The 19,440-nt window shown below is 37.7% G+C and overlaps 4 protein-coding genes across 6 annotated transcripts; 3 read left to right on the forward strand and 1 right to left on the reverse strand.

The window, feature by feature from the left end:
* Positions 1-357: 357 nt before the first annotated feature.
* LOC111802899 (putative leucine-rich repeat receptor-like protein kinase IMK3) lies at positions 358-3,422 on the forward strand. Its single transcript, XM_023687265.2, has 2 exons — positions 358-2,520; positions 2,616-3,422. Exons 1-2 carry the CDS (start codon positions 588-590, stop codon positions 3,239-3,241), a joined length of 2,559 nt encoding a protein of 852 aa, XP_023543033.2. The 5' UTR covers positions 358-587; the 3' UTR covers positions 3,242-3,422.
* Positions 3,375-6,319, reverse strand: LOC111802964 (sorting nexin 2B). The gene is made up of 5 exons (XM_023687269.2): positions 5,017-6,319; positions 4,494-4,703; positions 4,078-4,338; positions 3,728-3,814; positions 3,375-3,634 (listed from the first exon to the last, which is right to left on the reverse strand). The coding sequence occupies exons 1-5, from the start codon at positions 6,013-6,015 to the stop codon at positions 3,554-3,556; spliced, it is 1,638 nt and encodes a 545-aa protein (XP_023543037.2). The 5' UTR covers positions 6,016-6,319; the 3' UTR covers positions 3,375-3,553.
* A 1,576-nt stretch (positions 6,320-7,895) lies between these two features.
* On the forward strand, positions 7,896-14,538 carry LOC111802863 (SNF2 domain-containing protein CLASSY 1). 3 transcript variants are annotated; one of them, XM_023687263.2, is made up of 8 exons: positions 7,938-8,160; positions 8,272-8,343; positions 8,505-8,580; positions 8,859-8,973; positions 9,251-9,501; positions 10,328-11,722; positions 11,818-11,964; positions 12,401-14,538. In XM_023687263.2, the coding sequence occupies exons 4-8, from the start codon at positions 8,925-8,927 to the stop codon at positions 14,324-14,326; spliced, it is 3,768 nt and encodes a 1,255-aa protein (XP_023543031.2). In that variant the 5' UTR covers positions 7,938-8,160; positions 8,272-8,343; positions 8,505-8,580; positions 8,859-8,924; the 3' UTR covers positions 14,327-14,538. The 3 variants fall into 3 exon arrangements, with proteins under 3 accessions (XP_023543032.2, XP_023543031.2, XP_023543030.2); XM_023687264.2 differs by lacking the exon at positions 8,272-8,343 and having other exon boundaries at positions 7,896-8,043; XM_023687262.2 differs by lacking the exon at positions 8,272-8,343.
* Positions 14,539-17,635: 3,097 nt separating this feature from the next.
* LOC111803109 (abscisic acid receptor PYL4) lies at positions 17,636-18,672 on the forward strand. Its single transcript, XM_023687386.2, has one exon. It carries the CDS (start codon positions 17,724-17,726, stop codon positions 18,414-18,416), a length of 693 nt encoding a protein of 230 aa, XP_023543154.1. The 5' UTR covers positions 17,636-17,723; the 3' UTR covers positions 18,417-18,672.
* The last annotated feature ends 768 nt before the right edge of the window (positions 18,673-19,440 follow it).

Below are 19,440 nucleotides of genomic sequence, written 5' to 3' on the forward strand. Positions count from 1 at the left end.
TGTAATATCACTCTTTTCCCAAGGAATAATACACTCCCATGTCCTTAGCCGGTGGATCCAATCACTGAAACACTGAAGAGATATAGCCGTTGGAGGAGCGGTGTTTCCACTAAACCCCCAAGACCCTCTCTCTCTCTCTCTCTCTCTCTCTCTCTCTCTCTCTCTCTCTCTCTCTCTCTCTCTCTCTCCCATTTTCACTCTTCCAAAGCAGTCAAACAAGAGAGAGAAACAAACATCGAGAACCAAAAATATAAAAAAAATAAAAAATAAAAAATAAAACTAGCCGTTAAGCTCATCAAACAAGAGAGAGAAACACAGAAGCAGAGGAAGAGGAAGAGCCTCTGGTATCTTATTGCAACCCACCTGACATTTGTGTCTCTCTCTCTCTCTCTCTCTCTCTCTCTCTCAGGCATTCACGTGCCCTTCTCTTCACAAACTTGGCCTCCTCCTCTTCTTATTCTCTCTACGAAACCCTTTTCCACCAACCAAAATCTCTCCTTCCTCTGTTTCATTCTTGTTTCCCTATGCTCCATTCCGTTCCATTTTCATCTTTTTTCAAGTTTTTCTTTCCTCTTCTTTAGCTTTCCATGGATGAAATCCAAACCCCATTTGATTCCAACTCTTGTTGGAAATACCCACTTCGAGATTTTAGTGTTTTGTTGTCGGAAACTGCCGATTGGCTCTGTTTTCCAGGGAAGAATGAGAAGAAACGGAGGTTTTCGAGGAAAACCCCCCATGGGTTTGTTTCTTCTCTTCATTTTGGATTAGTTTTGTTCCTTTTTGTGGTCAGTTTTGTCTGTGTTCAGCCTGTTTTGAGCCAGGATTGGGACGGCGTGGTTGTGACTCAGGCTGATTTTCAATCCCTTCAGGCATTCAAGCAAGAACTTGATGATCCTAAAGGGTTCTTGAAGAGTTGGAATGATAGTGGATTTGGTGCTTGTTCTGGTGGTTGGGTTGGGATTAAATGCGCCAAGGGACAGGTTATTGTGATACAGCTTCCATGGAAGGGATTAGGAGGTCGAATCACTGAGAAGATTGGCCAACTTCAGGCCCTTAGGAAGCTCAGTTTACATGACAACTTCATTGCTGGATCCATCCCTTCTTCATTGGGGCTTCTTCCAAATCTTAGAGGAGTTCAGTTGTTCAATAATCGATTTTCGGGGTCGCTCCCGCCTTCATTGGGGCGTTGTCCTCTGCTTCAAACTCTTCACATTAGTAACAATTTGCTCACCGGAACAATCCCATCTAGTTTGGCTAACTCCACCAAACTCTATTGGCTTAACTTGAGCTATAACTCGTTTTCCGGTCCGATCCCGACGAGTCTCACTCGATCGGTGTCCCTTACTTTCCTCGCTCTTCAACACAACAATCTCTCAGGCAGCATTCCCGACTCGTGGGGAAGCGATGCCACCGAGCGAAACCAGGTGTTTCAGCTCAAGTCTTTGACTCTTGATGACAACCTCCTCTCAGGTACCATACCAACTTCTTTAAGCAAGTTAAGTAAGGTTCAAGTGGTTTCCCTTAGCCACAATAGGCTAAATGGTGGCCTTCCTGATGAACTTAGTAGGCTTTCTTTGCTCAAAACTTTGGATGTTTCTAATAATTTCCTTAATGGAAGCATACCCCAAAGTTTTGATGGATTGAGAAATCTGTCTGTTCTCAACTTGAGTAGAAACAGATTCAATGGTCATATACCTTCAACTTTAGGGAACATTTCAACACTTACTCAACTTGATCTATCTCAGAACAATCTAAGTGGAGAAATCCCAGCTTCTCTTGCTGATTTGCAAGCTCTTCAATCCTTAAACGTCTCGTATAACAACCTTTCGGGTTCGGTACCGGTGGCCCTTGCCGAAAAATTCAATGCGAGTTCCTTTGTTGGGAACATTCAGCTCTGTGGGTTCAGTGGTGCGATTCAGTGCCTGTCCCCTGCCCCTTCTCAAGAAGTTCCTGCTCCTCCGCTGGAAAGTTCGACATCCCGACATCGGAAATTAAGTACTAAAGATATAATCCTCATAGCAGCAGGATCCCTCCTTGTAGTATTGGTTATAGTTTTCTTTGTACTGCTGTGCTGCTTGATAAGGAAAAGAGCTGCTTCGAAAGAAAAGGATGGCGGTGAGGCTGCAGCAGCCGGGGCTGTGAGTACTGAGAAGGGCGTCCCTCCGACGAGCAGTGAAGTTGAAGCGGGAGGGGATGCTGGAGGAAAGCTCGTCCATTTCGAGGGGCAAACGGTGTTCACAGCAGATGATCTTTTGTGTGCAACAGCAGAAATAATGGGGAAGAGTACTTATGGGACTGTTTACAAGGCTACATTGGAGGATGGAAGTCAAGTTGCAGTAAAGAGATTGAGAGAGAAGATCACTAAGAGCCAGAAGGAATTTGAAGCAGAGGTCAATATACTTGGAAAGATCAGGCATCCAAATCTTCTAGCTTTGAGGGCTTATTACTTGGGACCTAAAGGAGAAAAGCTTCTTGTTTTCGATTACATGCCGAACGGGAGCCTAGCAACGTTCCTGCACGGTAACTGCAAATTTCATATCTTGTTTTACGTCTTAAGGTAATAATGTGTGTATGTACGGTAAGCTTGCTTGCTCTAACTTCTTTGAAATCTACAGCTCGTGGACCGGAAACATTCATCGATTGGCCGACGAGGATGAAGATAGCTCAGGGTATGACTCGTGGCCTGTGTCACCTTCACGCACACGAGAACAGCATCCATGGAAACCTAACATCCAGCAACATTCTACTTGATGAGTACATAAATGCTAAGATTGCAGATTTTGGCCTGTCAAGGTTGATGACAGCCGCTGCAAGCTCAAATGTGATAGCAACTGCAGGGGCACTCGGGTACCGAGCGCCAGAGCTTTCAAAGCTGAAGAAAGCGAATACGAAAACTGACATTTACAGCCTTGGAGTGATCATATTGGAACTCCTGACTGGAAAGTCCCCCGGTGAAGCCATGAACGGAGTCGATTTGCCGCAATGGGTTGCATCAATTGTCAAAGAGGAGTGGACCAATGAAGTTTTCGATATGGAACTGATGAGGGATGCCTCTACCATTGGAGATGAGTTGCTGAACACGCTAAAACTCGCTTTGCATTGCGTCGATCCATCACCGTCGGCAAGACCAGAAGTTCAACAAGTTCTACAACAACTGGAGGAGATTAGGCCAGAAACTGCTCCCAGTTCTGGGGACGACGGAGCTGGAGGAGGAGGAGGACCCCCTTCAACAAGTGAGTGAAAAAGGGCTGCTGGGCTATATCCAAATAGGCAAGCAGAGTGTTGGTTAGTTAGTTAGTTTAGTTAGTGGATAGAACAAGAGAGGCTTCTGTGATTCTTTCAATTCTTTTAAGGGTGTTTTCTGCGAGAGTAAATTAATTTGCAAGTAGTTTTTATTGAATACAATATATTTTAGACTCAAAGATATAGAGTTTACACGATCACAAGGTACGTACACCGAATCGCTCGAACCGCTCGCTAAATCTACAAGAAACTCCTCATAAATGCAAAAGGTATATGTTTGTATACATACTTGTAAAAAGCTACATACTTTTCAGCTGCTCTCTTTTACATAACCTCTAGTTTCTTCTGCAAGATTCTCCCAAGCCTTTGCCATTTTCTCTGCATATCCCACCTGCAAAAATGAACTTTGAATTAAGGTACTCCAAACCAGTTACATGACGAAAGCTTGCTTTCGGTTGTGTAAATGTTGTCAAAATAATCCAACCTGATTAAGGACAAAGCCTTTTAACATATTCTTGAAGTCTTCTTGCATCTCCCTGTCGAGCCTCTCGAGCTCACTCCTATTGTTTTCCTGCACTCAAAGTATACTTATACTTAACACTTCATGCAGCTCTCTAGAACCAAAAGATCTCGAGCATCTGAAGACTATAATTTCAAACAATTCAGCCAATTACATACACACATATGGGTGGTATTTGTAATACGGATGCCTTGAAGTGTAACCGGGTGCATTCGATTTTCCATGTAATCATTTTTTATATCGTCCAAAGTGAAATACTAAGTAGAAATAATACACACAGAAAAATGGGACAAACAAGAGGCAATCTAATCTACCTTGATGCGGTCATATTCTCTTACTGCACGAGTCTTAGCATCCTCTGTAACATGCACAGTATCTTTCAACTCTTCAATTTTCCGCAACCTGGACCTGTCTCCACCAAATATCTTGGACGAAGCAACCTCAAGCTTCTCGATCCTCGTTTGCAAGGAAGATAGATCTGATGATAGGGTCTGAACTGTCAGCAGCGCACTTGCTCGGTCAGAAAATGCACCGTTGACAGCTAACATAACTCCAAGATAATCGTGAAGCTTATCCTGCAATGGATTCACGAAAAGAACAATCAATTGATGGATTCAGTCTCCTTCAAAGAACTTTCAAAATTCGCTTAATCAATCATTTTGAAACGAGTTTTATAACTTTCCAAAGTGTGCATACTATTTCATCTTGCAACAAGTTTCTTAGCACTTACCAAATGCTTCACTGTTTGTGAATTTAGTTCTCTATACAATCTGCTACTTTTAACAGCAGCAGTGGCCAAATTTTTCATGTCAGCAGCTCGTACTCTTTGAGACTCGAAGATAGCTTCTTCAGTCTCAAATTTGGACAACTTTACAAATGCTAAACCCAGTTCTCCCATTGTCTCTCCGATGTCTTGCTGAGCTTTCACAAGTGATTCGGCCTTCAAAACAATGGTATATACACAAGCAACATTACTAGAAAGTATAAAGAAACGAGCCCCATTTATTTTCTCAATAAAAAATGAAGGGCATTCAGCAATATATTTCAGAATTAATCACAACTTAATCCTATTCTTCCTAGCAGAAATTTTGTCTTCCAACGTAAATCAAGCTGGACAAGAAAACTGTAGTTCAAGATAGCTTCTCAAAATGCTTATATTAATTACTCCTAATCCAAACGCCATGGTATCTAAAATTCTCTAGTTATACATGATAGAGATAAGTATGAAAACCTTTATAGCACTAGATTCACACCTGTAGAGACAAATCGATAAGTTGCTGTTCAATGTCCATTAATTTCTCTTTCTTCTCCAAAAACTCCTTATCTTCTTCCACCACCATCGGCTTCGCCCCAACCCAATCGTTGGACATTGATTGCTTCAATTCCTTGAAGATTCTCAACAAATCTCTGCCCCCTTTTGCAGGTTTTGCCACTTCCTGCAAATCCACAGCCGCAGTTGGTTCCCCAAATAGCTGCCTCGGCAGCTTCACCGCTCCATCAAGCATCCTTGAAGCTACATCAGTGCTTCTAACTAATGGTAATGACCCCTTCGCCTCCAAAAACATTCTCAACTCCTCACTTTTCCGAATTACTGGATGCAATGCCAATTTCCTCAAATACTTCTCTAATGCAACCCTCCTATGCTCCACAAACTCCTGTTTCTGCATCATTTGGCTCTCCACCACGTTCTTATCCGGCCTCATCGGTATGAAAAACCCACGGTACGTCTCCAGCAACCGATCAGACAATGCGACAACATCCTTGAAACGCCTTCGAACACCAAATTCGGATCCAGGTCCCCCGTATTCAGGAAGATTCGTCCTCGTCGTAATCAGATACGTGTAAAAACCACTTCCACCGGGAACCAACGAATTGTTCAGCTCATCCATTCTCTGCGGATCCGAAACCGAAATACTCAAGAACTCAGAGCTCAAAGCGTTCGCTGTAGTGGAGAAGTCAGGGCTACCATCGCGACCATTGGACGATGAATCAAAAGACGTGAAAATCGCCTCAGCATAAGAAGGAGGCTCAAGAAACGAATCGAAAGGCGAATCAGGGCTTTGACGGTCCGCATAAGAGGGCGACGACGAAAGCAAGGGATCGTAGTTAATCGTCACCGGCCGACTCAATTGACTGTTCCGACCTTGAGATTGGGTGACGGGAGGATCGTCAAGAACCAAACTCTCCATTTCTTCACGAGACGAGTGGAGGCCCGCCTCCTCCTCCTCCTGATCTCCATTACTCATCATCATATCGAATCGAACAACGAGAAAATAACATAAAAACAAACGAGATTAGGAAAAGACAACAAAAAAAAAGGCCTAAATCAACACAAGATTCATCAAATTCGAAGTCTAAACACCATCGAATTCGAAGAACTAGTGGGGCAAACGGTGGGTAGTTGAAAGAAATGGAAGAGCATACGAAAATTTTCCCCGCATATGGAGACGAACGAACACGGGAGCCGAGGCAGTGAGTCACCACGTGGGTGAGAATAAGATTACGAAGAACTCGAGGGTTATCGAGGGATTCAGACTGAGTCGACTCAGTGTACGGGTTTGCCGAGTTGATGAATGTCTTAACTCGTGTATTTATTTAGTGAGTCAGGTGGGATTTAAAGACAAAATATTGTTAAAACTTCTTCACCTTATCCGTTTTAGATTATTTTTTTCCGAATTAAATATTTTATGGAAATTTAAAAAATAAAAATAATATATATAATTTAGTCTATGTAATTTTAAATATTAGAATTATGCTTATACCACAATTTTATCAAATGATAAGCAATAACTCTATGAGATAAGCTTTTTATTGGCTGCAATCAAGCGAATCCGGTAGTATAGACACGGGCGACTCTGACGCTCGAGTGAACCCGAATAGATAGATGTTCGGAATGTCTCGATGAGATGATTGATACATATGTCAATTCCCAATAGTTGTGTCCGAACAAGCCAAGAGGTTGATGTGTCCCAGGACATGAGACGACAGATGCATGGGTCGTGTTGTTAGGAACCGAGATGACAATGAGATATGGAATTGTTGTATCGCAATGATTGAACATGCAAGCACAAACAGTGTGTGTGGCTAAACAAGCTTGAATTTCGCACAAATGATGTTTGACAGTTTGACGAAGCCACAAAGCTGCCCAAAAAATATGAATAGGGCTTGAGTTTCAAGGCTGGTCGTGAGCATGGTAGCTAGAAGAGAGGTGACAACAATCATCGATAATCTAATCGAGAGAGACCAAAGAGAGATAATAAATATAGAGAAAACATCGATGAACAAAATCAGAAAGAAATCGACAGAGAATAAATTGTTATAAAGTTTCATTTTTTAAGTACCTTTTCGACTGACATATTTTGGTAAATAATAATTTCGGTGTATTTTAACCAAAATTATTAAGAAAACAATTTCTATGTTTAAATTAATCCTCTATAATTTAATAAATAATTATTTTACCTAAAAAATTTAATTCTTAAATTTTAATATGCAACAATTTAATTTCCATGTTTTTAAAATTTACAACTATTTTTATTCTTTACCATAAAAGATGGATCAAATTAAATTCAATTTTTATTACGTACGAATTTGGTATTTTCTTATAAATATATTTAACCACCGCTCAATTTATAGGTTAAAAATTTGCATTAAATCTAAATTATTATAAAATTAAAAGTGCGTTATTACGTAAAAAAAAAAATTAAGAATTAAATTTTAGGTTAAAATTTAGTAACCTTTTATCCTTCAGTTAAAAAGTACAGTAAATGTAATAAATGTTAAAAGTATAAAAAAGGAAGCGTTGAAACTCGAAACTTGAAAAATTACTGCTCCGAAAAGGGTAATTTAGAGGAAATAAAATTACGGAGGAGGTGAAAAATTGGGAAAAACGGAGGGAACTTAGGTGGACAAATTTATTGGTTGTTTCGACTTACAATCCCAATTTCCAACCAAAAGCCAACGCCACAAGTTTCTGATCACACGTGGCCGTTCTCAGGCTTATCTCATCAATTTCATCATCTGGACCCTCAGATTCCCTTCCGATCACGTCAATCTAAGCCCTCTGATCTTCCATTTTTCTATTTCCCAAATTACCCTCTCCCTCTTTCCTTATTTACACTCCCCCGCCTCTTTGCCGCTACTAGTCTACGGCCCTCTCTTTTTTTTACCATTCATGCAAAGTAATGGAACGGATTCCGAGGAGCTTTTTAGCACTTTTGGGCTTTGGATTGCTCCGCCTCAGTCACTTCACTCCCCTCTCTCTCTCCCTTTCGAGCTTTCAGGTATTTCTCTCTCGTTTTCGCATTGCATTTCCACCTCTGTTCGTCTCGTTTTTGTGGCGGTTCTTCGTCCGCCGGGGGATGATCGCCACCGGTTGAGTTCCTATTGTGGTTAATCAGGTCTGTGATTTGATCGGACTTTGTTTCTCTCGATTTTTGTTTGGATTGTTTTTGGTGTGGAGTGTGATTGCGGTGACGATGATGGTGATGAACGGTGTGTATTTTGTTAAGGAGGATGATTGTTTTTGTAATGGCGACGGTTAATTGTTGATTGGTCTTGTTTGTTTTCAGCTCAAATTATAGGTATTTTCATGCCTGTTTGTGTTTTTCTCTCTTTCTGTGTTTTGTTTAATATCTCTGTTTCTGTCGATTATGGGGATACTAATTTCTTCTGTGTTTCCAGCTGACGACATTATTATTGAACGGTTCTCCATTTTTACTGATGATGGTATTGGTGTTTTCAGGAGTGGAGCAGTGAAAATCAGCTACATGACGATGACCTTGCTTGTCGTGTCATTTTCGATTTTTTGCTGAATTTCTGTAAGTTTACATGATTGAATGATGGGGGGTTTTTTTTCCGAATTAAATTCGCAGGATTATCTTTTAAAATGAAAGCTATGATTAGTGTTGTAACGTCTGAAGTGATAGTGGGCTGTGAATTTTGCGCAGAAGGTTTAGAAATACGAAGGGGATTTTTTTTTTAAGAAAAAATTACTATTTGAGTACCATTTTTGTAACTGCGATGATTCTTACGTTGTGCAAGACTACATAAGAGCAGAGTTATTAACATGAGTTCTTGTTGGGTTTCATTCTTGCAGATAATCGACTTGTTTTTCTTAGTGGAAATTGTTAAAGCGGCTCTGCTGTTTGGGTGGCGATAAAGGATGGTTAAAAGACGTTTATATGAATTCAAGCATCCATTCAATGATTACCGTAATATTTGCCTCTCCTTCTTTCTTTTTACGTTCTCGATGTTGCAATGGTAGTAATATGATGACCTCCAACTATTTCGTGGTCTCAGATCTGGATGTTAACAATCCAATATCATACATGTTATCTCTGTTGTTCGTATGTCTGATAAATCCTTTCAGATATTGCATAATTCAGTACATTCAGTTCATTAGGGCAATGTCATCTATTTTTTACTCTGCCTTCATATGTATTTCCTAAGTTCAACTTTTCAGTTAAAATTCTGATTTCTTTCTGAAAGCTTTCGAGGCGATGTGCTGTGGTTCTTGGCAAGCTGCGGAGAAGATAAGAATTAGGAATGGTTCAATCACCCTTCATTTAGTGAATGATCAGTTCATGATTCTGGAAAGAGGTCCTTACACAGACTTCCGCATTAGGTCGAGACAAGCGACTTCGTCTGACTGCACCTGTTTTCTACGACCTGGTGTTGATATTTGTGTCCTCTCTTCCTCTCACAGCACGGAAAATACTGATGTGCAAGGTTCAGAGCCTGTAAGCGACCTTCTATTCAATTTTCTGAGCTATATTTAGTTTGCATTTTTTGTTAATATAGCATTCCCCCATTATTGTGCTCTAACATATGAAATGTCAGGTTCATGGAGGGATAATAGTTCTTGTTTTATTCAATCAGTAGAACTCCTTCAACATCAAATTTCTTATGAAATGATTTTGTTTTAGGAAAGTATAACATTTCTTCTAAAACTATATTCTTGTTTTGTCTCATATTTGTTTCAATTCTGGATTTGATGCTCTTTGTCTGTCCTATTAATTGAAGTTTTGATATATTTGAAGTGTTTTTTTAATGTTAATGCCATGTGTGTGTTCCTTTTCCTATAGCTTTGTTCTGGCTCATTTGAAATGTGTTGTCATTTCTTGTTTGTTAACTATTTGAATAATTTTCAATGGAAATTTGGTAGGCTCATATTATGCCTTTCTCAAAGTTTCAAGTTTCTTGTACAGGTTAATTAACTGCAGTTTCTCTGAACCTCTGTCTGTTCATAGATTGCTATTTCTTCTGCTAATGATATCTACATGGTACTTCTGCTATTAAGATTAACATGGTACCTATTATTCAGGAAAAGAAAGATAACTTCAAACTGTGTAATATAGACTTTGTTTCACTGCCAGGTCTATGGAAAGAAATGTCAATAATAAACTTACTAAAATACTGAAGTTTCTATTAGACAACACTACAATGTTGAAATGGATGGTGGTCTCTCATTCACCTATTGATTTATGTTTTTGACTCGTGAATGATTTATATTTGGAGAGCTCTTGTTCTTTATCTAGAGCTTAATCAACAGGGTTGGTTTCTTAGGTGTGGATCGATGCTAAAATAAGCTCAATTGAGCGGAAGCCTCATGATTCTGGGTGTTCATGCCAGTTTTATGTCCAATTATATGCTGCTGATAAAAAACCCCTTGGTTCAGAGAAGGGATCGCTTTGTAAAGAAATCATAGCAATGGGAATTGATCAGATCTTTGTACTCCAAAAGGTTAGGAAACACTTCTGTGAAGATCAACACTACCGATGGGATTTCTCTGAGGACTGCGCACTGTTGCCAAAAACAAAACTGCTTCTGGGAAAATTTCTGTCCGATCTTTCTTGGTTAGTAGTAACATCAGCATTGAAACATGTCACTTTTGACGTAAGATCAGTGGATAACAAGATCTTGTACCAAGTGTTGGAAAGTAATCAAAAGGGCACTTCAGTAGCTTCTGACAAGATTTTATACGTTGTAAACTTTAGAAATGATGATGGTATGTTTATTCCAATAATACATCAGCTAAATTCATCTGATAGGATTGAGATGTCTCCTGCAGATGATGCATTTGACAGTCAATTGCACTCATTCACCGATCTTATGGACTTGAGGCGTTCAAAACGCCGTAATGTCCAACCTGATCGTTTTCTTGGCTGTGATAGTATCAATGAATCAGAAATTGACTACAGCGGAACCAGGATATATAAAACAGAGCAATTGAATGATGATGATGAGATGACATTACCACTTGCTTACCTGTTTGCCACGAATGCAGGTCCTTCAAAAGTAAAGACGGAAAATGAAAGCAACAATCATTTCAATCAATTGAGTGTACATGATGATCTCTCTGATTTCAAGAGCAGACTAAGATCATTGGAAATGAGTGATGAAGTAGAAGATAAAAATCAACTTGCTATAGTTCCTGTAATTGATGAACAGCCAATAGCATCTGATCCATATCCTGATGATGCCAATGGTTGTGGTAACTTTACGAAACAGATAACTGAAATGTCAGCTAGGTATTACTACATTAACAATAAACGCAAAGTCCGGAAAAGAAACTTTTCAGACTTTGAAGACGAGAACTTTGAGAATGGTAGCTGGGGAAAGGCTTCGAGTAGTAAAGGTAGGAAGACCAGGTATCATTCCATATGTTATAAAGAGGATGGTTCTCCCAAAGAAAGAACTTGGCAGAAACGGTCCTTAGGTGCAGGTGCATACAAGGATTTGATCAATTCCTTCCTGAAGAATATTGACTCAACAATTCAAAAAGAAGAGCCACAGATAATTGATCAATGGAAAGAATTTAAGAACAAAACTTCCTTGGATAAGAGGAACGAGATGGAACTGCCCTCTAATGAGGAGAAGGAAGAAAACTCTGAGATTGAAATGCTGTGGAGAGAGATGGAAATATCCCTTGCCTCAAGTTACCTTATTGATGCTAACCAGGTAAACTAATTAAACATAAATGATCTTAGATTTGTTATAGTTAAATGGATATTCATGATGATGCTCATTCAGATTGCAAAGATTTGGTTTTACAGGGTTTTAGTAATGGAACATCAGTGGAGCCTGAACAGAAAGTAAGCAAATGGTGCCAGCATGAGTTCAAGTTGAATGAAGAGATAGGGATGCTCTGCCATATATGTGGCTTTGTGAGCACTGAAATTAAAGATGTCTCAGCACCATTTGTAAGTCAAATTCAAAACACTAGAATGCTGGAATGTTTTTATCATATTCTTCAGTAATCTTTCACTCCGCCTATCTTGGCTGGGAAACTTTTGATATCATAGTATTGCTCCATGTGAAACTTTTGATATCTTAGTATCACTCCATGTGCATACTCTTCTACGAATGAAATAATGTGCTGTAGGATATGCTCGTAAAATGTTGTTTTATGATTTGAAATGACATCTATAGTTTCATTCTGGCTGTACCCTCTGTAATTCTGCATCATTGGTCTATCTGGCCCTCATTTTTCTTTTGTGCAAATTGTTATTTGCATATTTTTCAACTATGTTGTGTTTGATCCCATCCTTATATTGCTTCTAAAATGTTGTAAATTATGGCTGGTGTTCCTTTTTTATGCTATCTCAACAGATATTGACAACTTTTTTCTCTCTATAGATGCAACACATGAGCTGGAATTCCGAAGAGCGGAGGATTGAAGAAAAAGATGAGCACAATACTGACGATGAGGAGGAGATGAATATTTTCTGTGGCCTGCCTTCTTCTGATGGTACCTTATCGGAAGAAAATGACAATGTCTGGGCCTTGATCCCTGAATTCAGAAGGAAATTACATCTCCACCAAAAGAAAGCATTCGAGTTCCTGTGGAAAAATGTTGCTGGTTCTATGGTTCCAGCTCTCATGGATCAAGCATCTCGTAAAATAGGTGGTTGTGTGATATCCCATACACCAGGAGCTGGAAAAACCTTTCTGATCATCTCATTCCTCGTTAGTTACTTGAAACTGTTTCCAGGGAAAAGGCCCCTTGTCCTTGCTCCAAAGACAACTCTTTATACATGGTATAAGGAATTTATTAAGTGGGAAGTTCCAGTACCAATTCATCTAATACATGGTCGTAGAACGTACCGAGTTTTCCGGTCGAACTCAAAACCAGTCACATTTGCTGGAGGTCCAAGGCCGACAGATGATGTCATGCACATCTTGGATTGCCTGGAAAAGATAAAGAAGTGGCATGCACATCCAAGTGTTCTTGTTATGGGCTATACATCATTTCTTACATTAATGAGGGAAGATGCAAAATTTGCTCACAGAAAGTACATGGCCAAAGTTTTGCGCCAAAGCCCCGGTATCTTAATATTGGATGAGGGGCATAACCCCAGGAGTACTAAGTCCAGGCTGAGGAAGGTTTTGATGAAAGTTGAAACAGACCTCAGAATACTCCTCTCAGGTACCTTGTTTCAAAATAATTTCTGTGAATATTTCAATACTCTTTGTTTGGCAAGACCTAGGTTTGTGAATGAAGTGTTGAAGAAACTAGATCCCAAATTCAAGAGGAAGAAAAGAAAAGCTCCACACTTGCAAGAAGCTCGGGCAAGGAAATTCTTTTTAGATAAGATAGCTCGGAAAATCGATGCAGGTGATGGAGAAGAGAGGCAGGAAGGTCTGAACATGCTAAGAAATATGACAAGTGCGTTTATTGATGTTTATGAAGGTGGAAGTAAGGATGGCCTTCCTGGTTTACAAATTTACACCTTACTAATGAACACAACTGACATACAGCAACAAATTTTGAATAAACTTCATAAAATAATGGCTAAATACCCTGGATATCCCCTTGAGTTAGAGCTCCTCATAACTCTCGGTTCAATCCATCCTTGGTTAGTAAAAACTGCGGTTTGTGCTAGCAAATTTTTCAGTGAGAGGGATCTGATGGAACTAGAAGGATACAAATTCGATTTGAGGAAAGGTTCAAAGGTGATGTTTGTTCTGAATCTTGTGTACCGTGTCGTCAAGAAGGAAAAAATTCTAATCTTCTGCCACAACATTGCACCTGTCAAACTATTCATAGAGCTGTTTGAGAACGTATTTAGGTGGAAGAGAGGCCGAGAAATCTTGGCCCTCACAGGGGACCTTGAGCTATTCGAACGAGGAAAAGTGATGGATAAGTTTGAAGATCCCTTAGGGCCATCCAAAGTCTTGCTTGCTTCAATTACTGCTTGCGCAGAAGGCATTAGTTTGACTGCAGCTTCACGAGTCATCTTACTAGACTCCGAGTGGAATCCTTCGAAGACAAAGCAGGCCATCGCTCGAGCATTCCGTCCAGGCCAGCTTAAGGTGGTCTATGTCTATCAACTACTGGTAACTGGCACATTGGAAGAGGACAAGCACAAGAGAACTACATGGAAGGAATGGGTGTCAAGTATGATTTTCAGTGAGGCGTTTGTGGAGGATCCTTCTAAATGGCAAGCAGAAAAGATTGAAGATGAAGTTCTTAGGGAGATGGTGGAGGAAGATAGAGTCAAATCGTTTCATATGATTATGAAAAACGAGAAGGCTTCTACTGTGATCAGAGAAAAGGATTAGCCTCACAATATCCTGGTAAGTTATCTCTCTTCTTCTCTGTCTCATATCATATCATATCATATGTATGAATAATGACTGCTTCCTCTCCTCTCATGTTTATTAAATAGATGTTTGTATAATAAGATGAAAATTGTGTCATTCTTTACCAATAATCATCTGTTGTGCAATTTTGAACTTTAGTAGAATTAACTGCCTAGTTGTGACTTGATGAACTATTTTCTCAATCATTTTGCTTATCACAAGCTGCTGATCTTGGAAATTCATGTTTTGGGAATTTGATTTGCCATATTTGCTTTACATCTGACACGCCTCATTCACAACTTTATTAATCTTTTTCCTTTAGCTGAAGGGTTTGAATTGTCTTCTCAAAATCCATTTAATTTGCGTTACCTTTCCTCTCTTCTAATTTCTAGATTGTTTACTAATTAAAACAAGATTATCTAATGCTTTTATATTAATTATGGTGTTACGCGTGATTGTGTTAATTATATTCCGTCTTTTAATAGCTGTATGCAATATGACTAATTGTATCAACTATATATATTGATATTGATGTACGATTATGTGTCTTCTTATGTTCATGTTATCAGGTTACACTCTAGAGACTATTTAAAGGGCCACTAACTAATCTCTAGTATTGAACGGTCTAGATTAACATAGTCTGCATATATATCTTGGTAGTATGTTAGATTGACATAGTCTGCATATGTATCTCAATAGCAGGTATTATCAAATTACTATGTGAGACTACTAGAGAGTTACCAACTAACCTCTGGTATTGAATTGAGTCTACATATATATCTCAGTGGTTAGTCGAGCCATGAGGTCTCTCCCTTCATGTTATGTTATCAAGCACTTGTGAGGAGAATTAGAGGATTGCTAACTAATAGTAGGTATTATCAGGTTACTATGTGAGACTATTGGGGAGTTACCAACTAACCTCTAGTATTGAATTGAGTTTACATATATATCTCAGTGGTTGGTCGAGACACGTGGTCGCTCCCTTCATGTTATGTTATCAAGCACTTGTGAGAAGAATTAGAGGATTGCTAACTAATAGTAGATATTGTCAAGTATCTATGTGAGACTATTAGAGAGTAACCAATTAACCTCCAGTATTGAAATTGAGTCTACCTATGTATTTTAGTAGTTGGTGCAGACACGAGGTTGGCTCCCCTCATGTTATGTTATCAAGCACTTGTGAGGACAATTGCAAGATTGCTAACTAACTTCTAGTATTGACGGTCCAGATTGATGGGATATTCTACAAATAAAAAGTTAGTATAATAACTTTTTTTCCGAGTATGAATAGGTACGAAATCTTAGAGGCAGCAATAATTTAATGAATTATTGAAGCTTCAATTGGGCAATAATTTATGAGAGATAGTGATCAAAGTGGTCCGTACGCATCAGCATGGAAAGTAGGAAGAAGGATCAGTGTTAGAAAATTTGGGAAATTGGAATGCATTTATTTTTTATTTACTTAATTCTTACTTTTTTCCAGCTTTAAATTTGAAATAACACATAAATATATTATTTCATAACAAATTTAAAATCTCAATTTGGTTTTTAAAATTTCTAAGATGTTTCTAGTTTGCCACATTAATTATTTAATAGATTGCATGGTCGCATATATGCTTATTAATGTGCTCATACGAATATGGACGGAATTAGAGCCACATAAGTTGTCCAAGTGCGTAGTAGTGGGTGAATATTTGGTGCCAAAAGTAACATTAAGAACTAAGACCCAATTGACATAAAGTTGGAGTTGGAATGAAAATCAATTGAAATGAAAATATTATTCCTTTGTTATTGTTTATTAACAGTTTTTTGGATTTAAAATTATTAATTTATTAATTAAAGACGCCTCTAGGAATAGGGTTGGGCTTTACTTACCAAGAAAGTTTCAGATTTAAAATTATAACAGTCCAAGCTCACTCTCAGCCGATAAAGTTCATATTAGAGAGAAATTTTCACAAAAATGCTTTTGTGTTTCGAAATTGTGTTCTTTTATGGAAACCAAACCGTCAACCAAGCGTCTTTCGTTTTTGTTTTGTCTTCATGGAGGTTAAGAAACTTTTTTTTTTTTTGCCATGAGTATTTGCCACGGCGGGATTAGCATAGAAGAAGAGGATCAGTTTGACTGCATTGAGTGTTGACCTCATTGATCTGTTGAATTGGACAGATTTGACTGCTTCAATCCGACAAATTTACAATATTATCCTTAAAATAGCATGGAGGTGAAGATGGTATTAAAAAAATGGTGGAATAGCCTAATTGTAGAGCTATAAAAATTTATAAAACTTTTGAAATTTCTAACCCATTTAAAATTATGTATTATAATTAAATTTTCTACCTAATAAAAAAACAAAACTTTGGCTAATTTTAATTTTTAATATCATTATAAAAAAAAATAGCATGCTTAAGGTATCCATATTCCTAGCTTTTCACGTTTTTTTCAATTTAAGTTATTAGAAAAAAAAAAAAAAAAAAAAAAAAAACAGCAACTAGCTCGTATCTTTTTTATTTTTTAATAGCACCAAATATAATTAAAAAAAATACAATAATACAAAATTTAATAAAAATAAAATAAAAAAAATGAGAAAGTTGCAATTAAGTAAAGTAAATGGCAATTAGTTGGTGTCCAAAGGCGCGCAAGTTGATTATCCACTTGCAAGTCCGGCGTAAGCTTTATGATTAATAATTTTTAATATATATATATATATATATATATATATATATATTCAATTATTGAAAATACTCCAAAAACCTTTAAAATTTTCAAAAATATTTAAACTTTAAAAAAATCTAAAAAAAATATAGTTAGTTTTAAATGAAAATCTTGATTTATTTCAAAAATACTCTTAGTTTTAAAAAAATATTCTTAAATTTTAAAAAATTTTAAAATTAGTATTAATACTCTCTATTTTTTATTAAAAAATAAAAAAATTCTTACGGTCAATATATAAACGAAAATCTTATATTGAAAGTTCATAAATTATTTTCAAATTTTGGACTTTAATTTTCTAGAAAAATTAAAAAGATATTAATGAAAATTGAGAAAATTCAATGGTAATTTTTAATCAATTTTAAAGTTAAAAAAATATTTTCGAAACCATTAAAGTTTTTAATGATGTTTTTGAAATAAAGTGTTAATAATTTTTATTTAAAAATTTAAAATATTATTGAAATTTTTAAAAATTTAAGAATATTGTTTTAGAAAGAAAAAAAAAATCTCTTTCTCTCACTTCTTTCTCTCTCCTCTTTTTTCGCATTACGCGATTATATATATATGGGGAAAGGCCCATTTTGCGGTTGTCTATTCGTCTTCTCAAATCAGCCCTAACTCTGCCAAAAAGAGAAAAGAAATCACTGGTTCTACACGGTTTTTTGAAGAATGCCTTCTTCGGTTCACCTTCACCGGATCAATCCGAGCAACAATCCCGGCGGAGGTGCCGCCTCCGCGGCAACGATGATGAACTGTCACAGAAGCGCCGCGGCGGTGGAGGTGGTGCGGCAGAGGACGAACATTCCGCTGAGGGACGGGGCGCCGGTGCCGGTACCCGACGCGGTGGCTCGGTACCATGCGCACGACGTCGGATCAGAACAGTGCTGCTCCGCCGTGATCCAGATCATCGACGCTCCGGTTTCAACAGTGTGGTCCGTGGTGCGACGGTTCGACAATCCTCAGGCGTACAAGCACTTTCTCAAAAGCTGCCACGTCATCTACGGTGACGGCACCGTCGGCACTCTCCGGCAGGTCCAAGTCGTCTCCGGTCTTCCCGCCGCCTCGAGCACAGAGCGCCTGGAGATTCTAGACGACGAGAGACACGTGATGAGCTTTTGCGTCGTAGGTGGAGACCACCGCCTACGAAACTACCGATCCGTTACCACACTGCATACGATTTCATCATCATCATCAAATTCAAACAACGAATCGAAATCGTTGACGGTTGTGGTGGAATCTTATGCAGTTGATGTACCGCAAGGCAATACCAGAGAAGAAACGTGCGATTTCGTTGATACGATCGTACGGTGCAATCTCCAATCTCTCGCACACATCGCTGAGAACATGGCCAAAACTTCCTAAAATTTGGATCCATTTCTTCTTCTACTTGTTTTTGTGATACAGGTGTGCAAGTGGATTTTAATCGCACTGTGAATCATTATTAACACACACACACACATACATTCACGATTGCAGCCTCTTTTTCCCCCCTTTGAAACCGATCTCTGCAGATTCATACACCCCCTGATTTACTTTTTCCTTTTGTCCGTACGAATTGTTGTATCTACAAATTTGTTCTTCGTTTATGCGTCCAGTTATATGGCTCTTTCTTCTGAAATTTGGCCATTTATTGAAATCCTCTTCTCCATGGTTGCTTGGAAAAGTTCATATTAGGGGGAGGTTCAGAGTTCAAATTCCAATAGAGTACAATTATTTAGTTAATCGAGGCATGAACAAGGAGGGGAGATTTGATTGGTTAATAAATATAAATTAAATAGTTTAAATATTTACAAATGGAATTAAAATAGCGAATAAAAGCAAGGAGGAATCAAACAGCTGCAATTAAGAGGTTGTGGAAAAACAAGAGGCCCATTGCAAGTTGCCTCTGTTTTTATTTTCTTTAATTTAATATAAATATAATATATGTATCTAAATATTCTCACAATTTAATTATTTTTCATATTTTCAAAAAAACTTTGCAACTTGCTTAACCAACTTGCCCATATAAAGACACTTATATATATATATATATATATATATATATATATATATATATATATATATATATATTTGTTTCAAATAAATAAACTACTCTATTAATTTTCTCTTCTAAATATTTTTCATAATTTTTCTCTCTCTAAATACTTTTTGTAGTCTATTATCTTCAACTAAAAGGGAATAAATTAAATTATCAATTATTCATAGTTTTATATCGATATTAATTAGTCATAATATGTAGATGTGAAAATTTGAAAATAATGAAAAAAGATTAATGCATTTTTAGGTATCTTAAATAAGAAAATAAGTATTTTAGTTTTTAGAGGAATTGTGCGATTGATGACTTAAATCATTATATTTTCTTCAATTAATTAATTGATAATTTTAC

This window comes from Cucurbita pepo, chromosome 1 (assembly GCF_057944985.1).
Source record: "Cucurbita pepo subsp. pepo isolate OVF chromosome 1, ASM5794498v1, whole genome shotgun sequence".
NCBI classification, from domain to species: domain Eukaryota; kingdom Viridiplantae; phylum Streptophyta; class Magnoliopsida; order Cucurbitales; family Cucurbitaceae; genus Cucurbita; species Cucurbita pepo.

Excerpts from the sequence above, each read along its gene's own strand:
- LOC111802899 (XM_023687265.2), top strand. The coding sequence starts at position 588 with ATGGATGAAATCCAAACCCCATTTGATTCCAACTCTTGTTGGAAATAC. Across the intron at positions 2,521-2,615 it reads CCTAGCAACGTTCCTGCACG|CTCGTGGACCGGAAACATTC; the intron begins GTAACTGCAAAT and ends TGAAATCTACAG.
- LOC111802964 (XM_023687269.2), bottom strand. The coding sequence starts at position 6,015 with ATGATGATGAGTAATGGAGATCAGGAGGAGGAGGAGGCGGGCCTCCAC. Across the intron at positions 4,339-4,493 it reads CACAAACAGTGAAGCATTTG|GATAAGCTTCACGATTATCT; the intron begins GTAAGTGCTAAG and ends AATCCATTGCAG. Across the intron at positions 3,635-3,727 it reads AAGGCTTTGTCCTTAATCAG|GTGGGATATGCAGAGAAAAT; the intron begins GTTGGATTATTT and ends TCATTTTTGCAG.
- LOC111802863 (XM_023687264.2), top strand. The coding sequence starts at position 8,925 with ATGGTTAAAAGACGTTTATATGAATTCAAGCATCCATTCAATGATTAC. Across the intron at positions 8,974-9,250 it reads GCATCCATTCAATGATTACC|CTTTCGAGGCGATGTGCTGT; the intron begins GTAATATTTGCC and ends TCTTTCTGAAAG. Across the intron at positions 11,723-11,817 it reads ACCTTATTGATGCTAACCAG|GGTTTTAGTAATGGAACATC; the intron begins GTAAACTAATTA and ends TTGGTTTTACAG.
- LOC111803109 (XM_023687386.2), top strand. The coding sequence starts at position 17,724 with ATGCCTTCTTCGGTTCACCTTCACCGGATCAATCCGAGCAACAATCCC.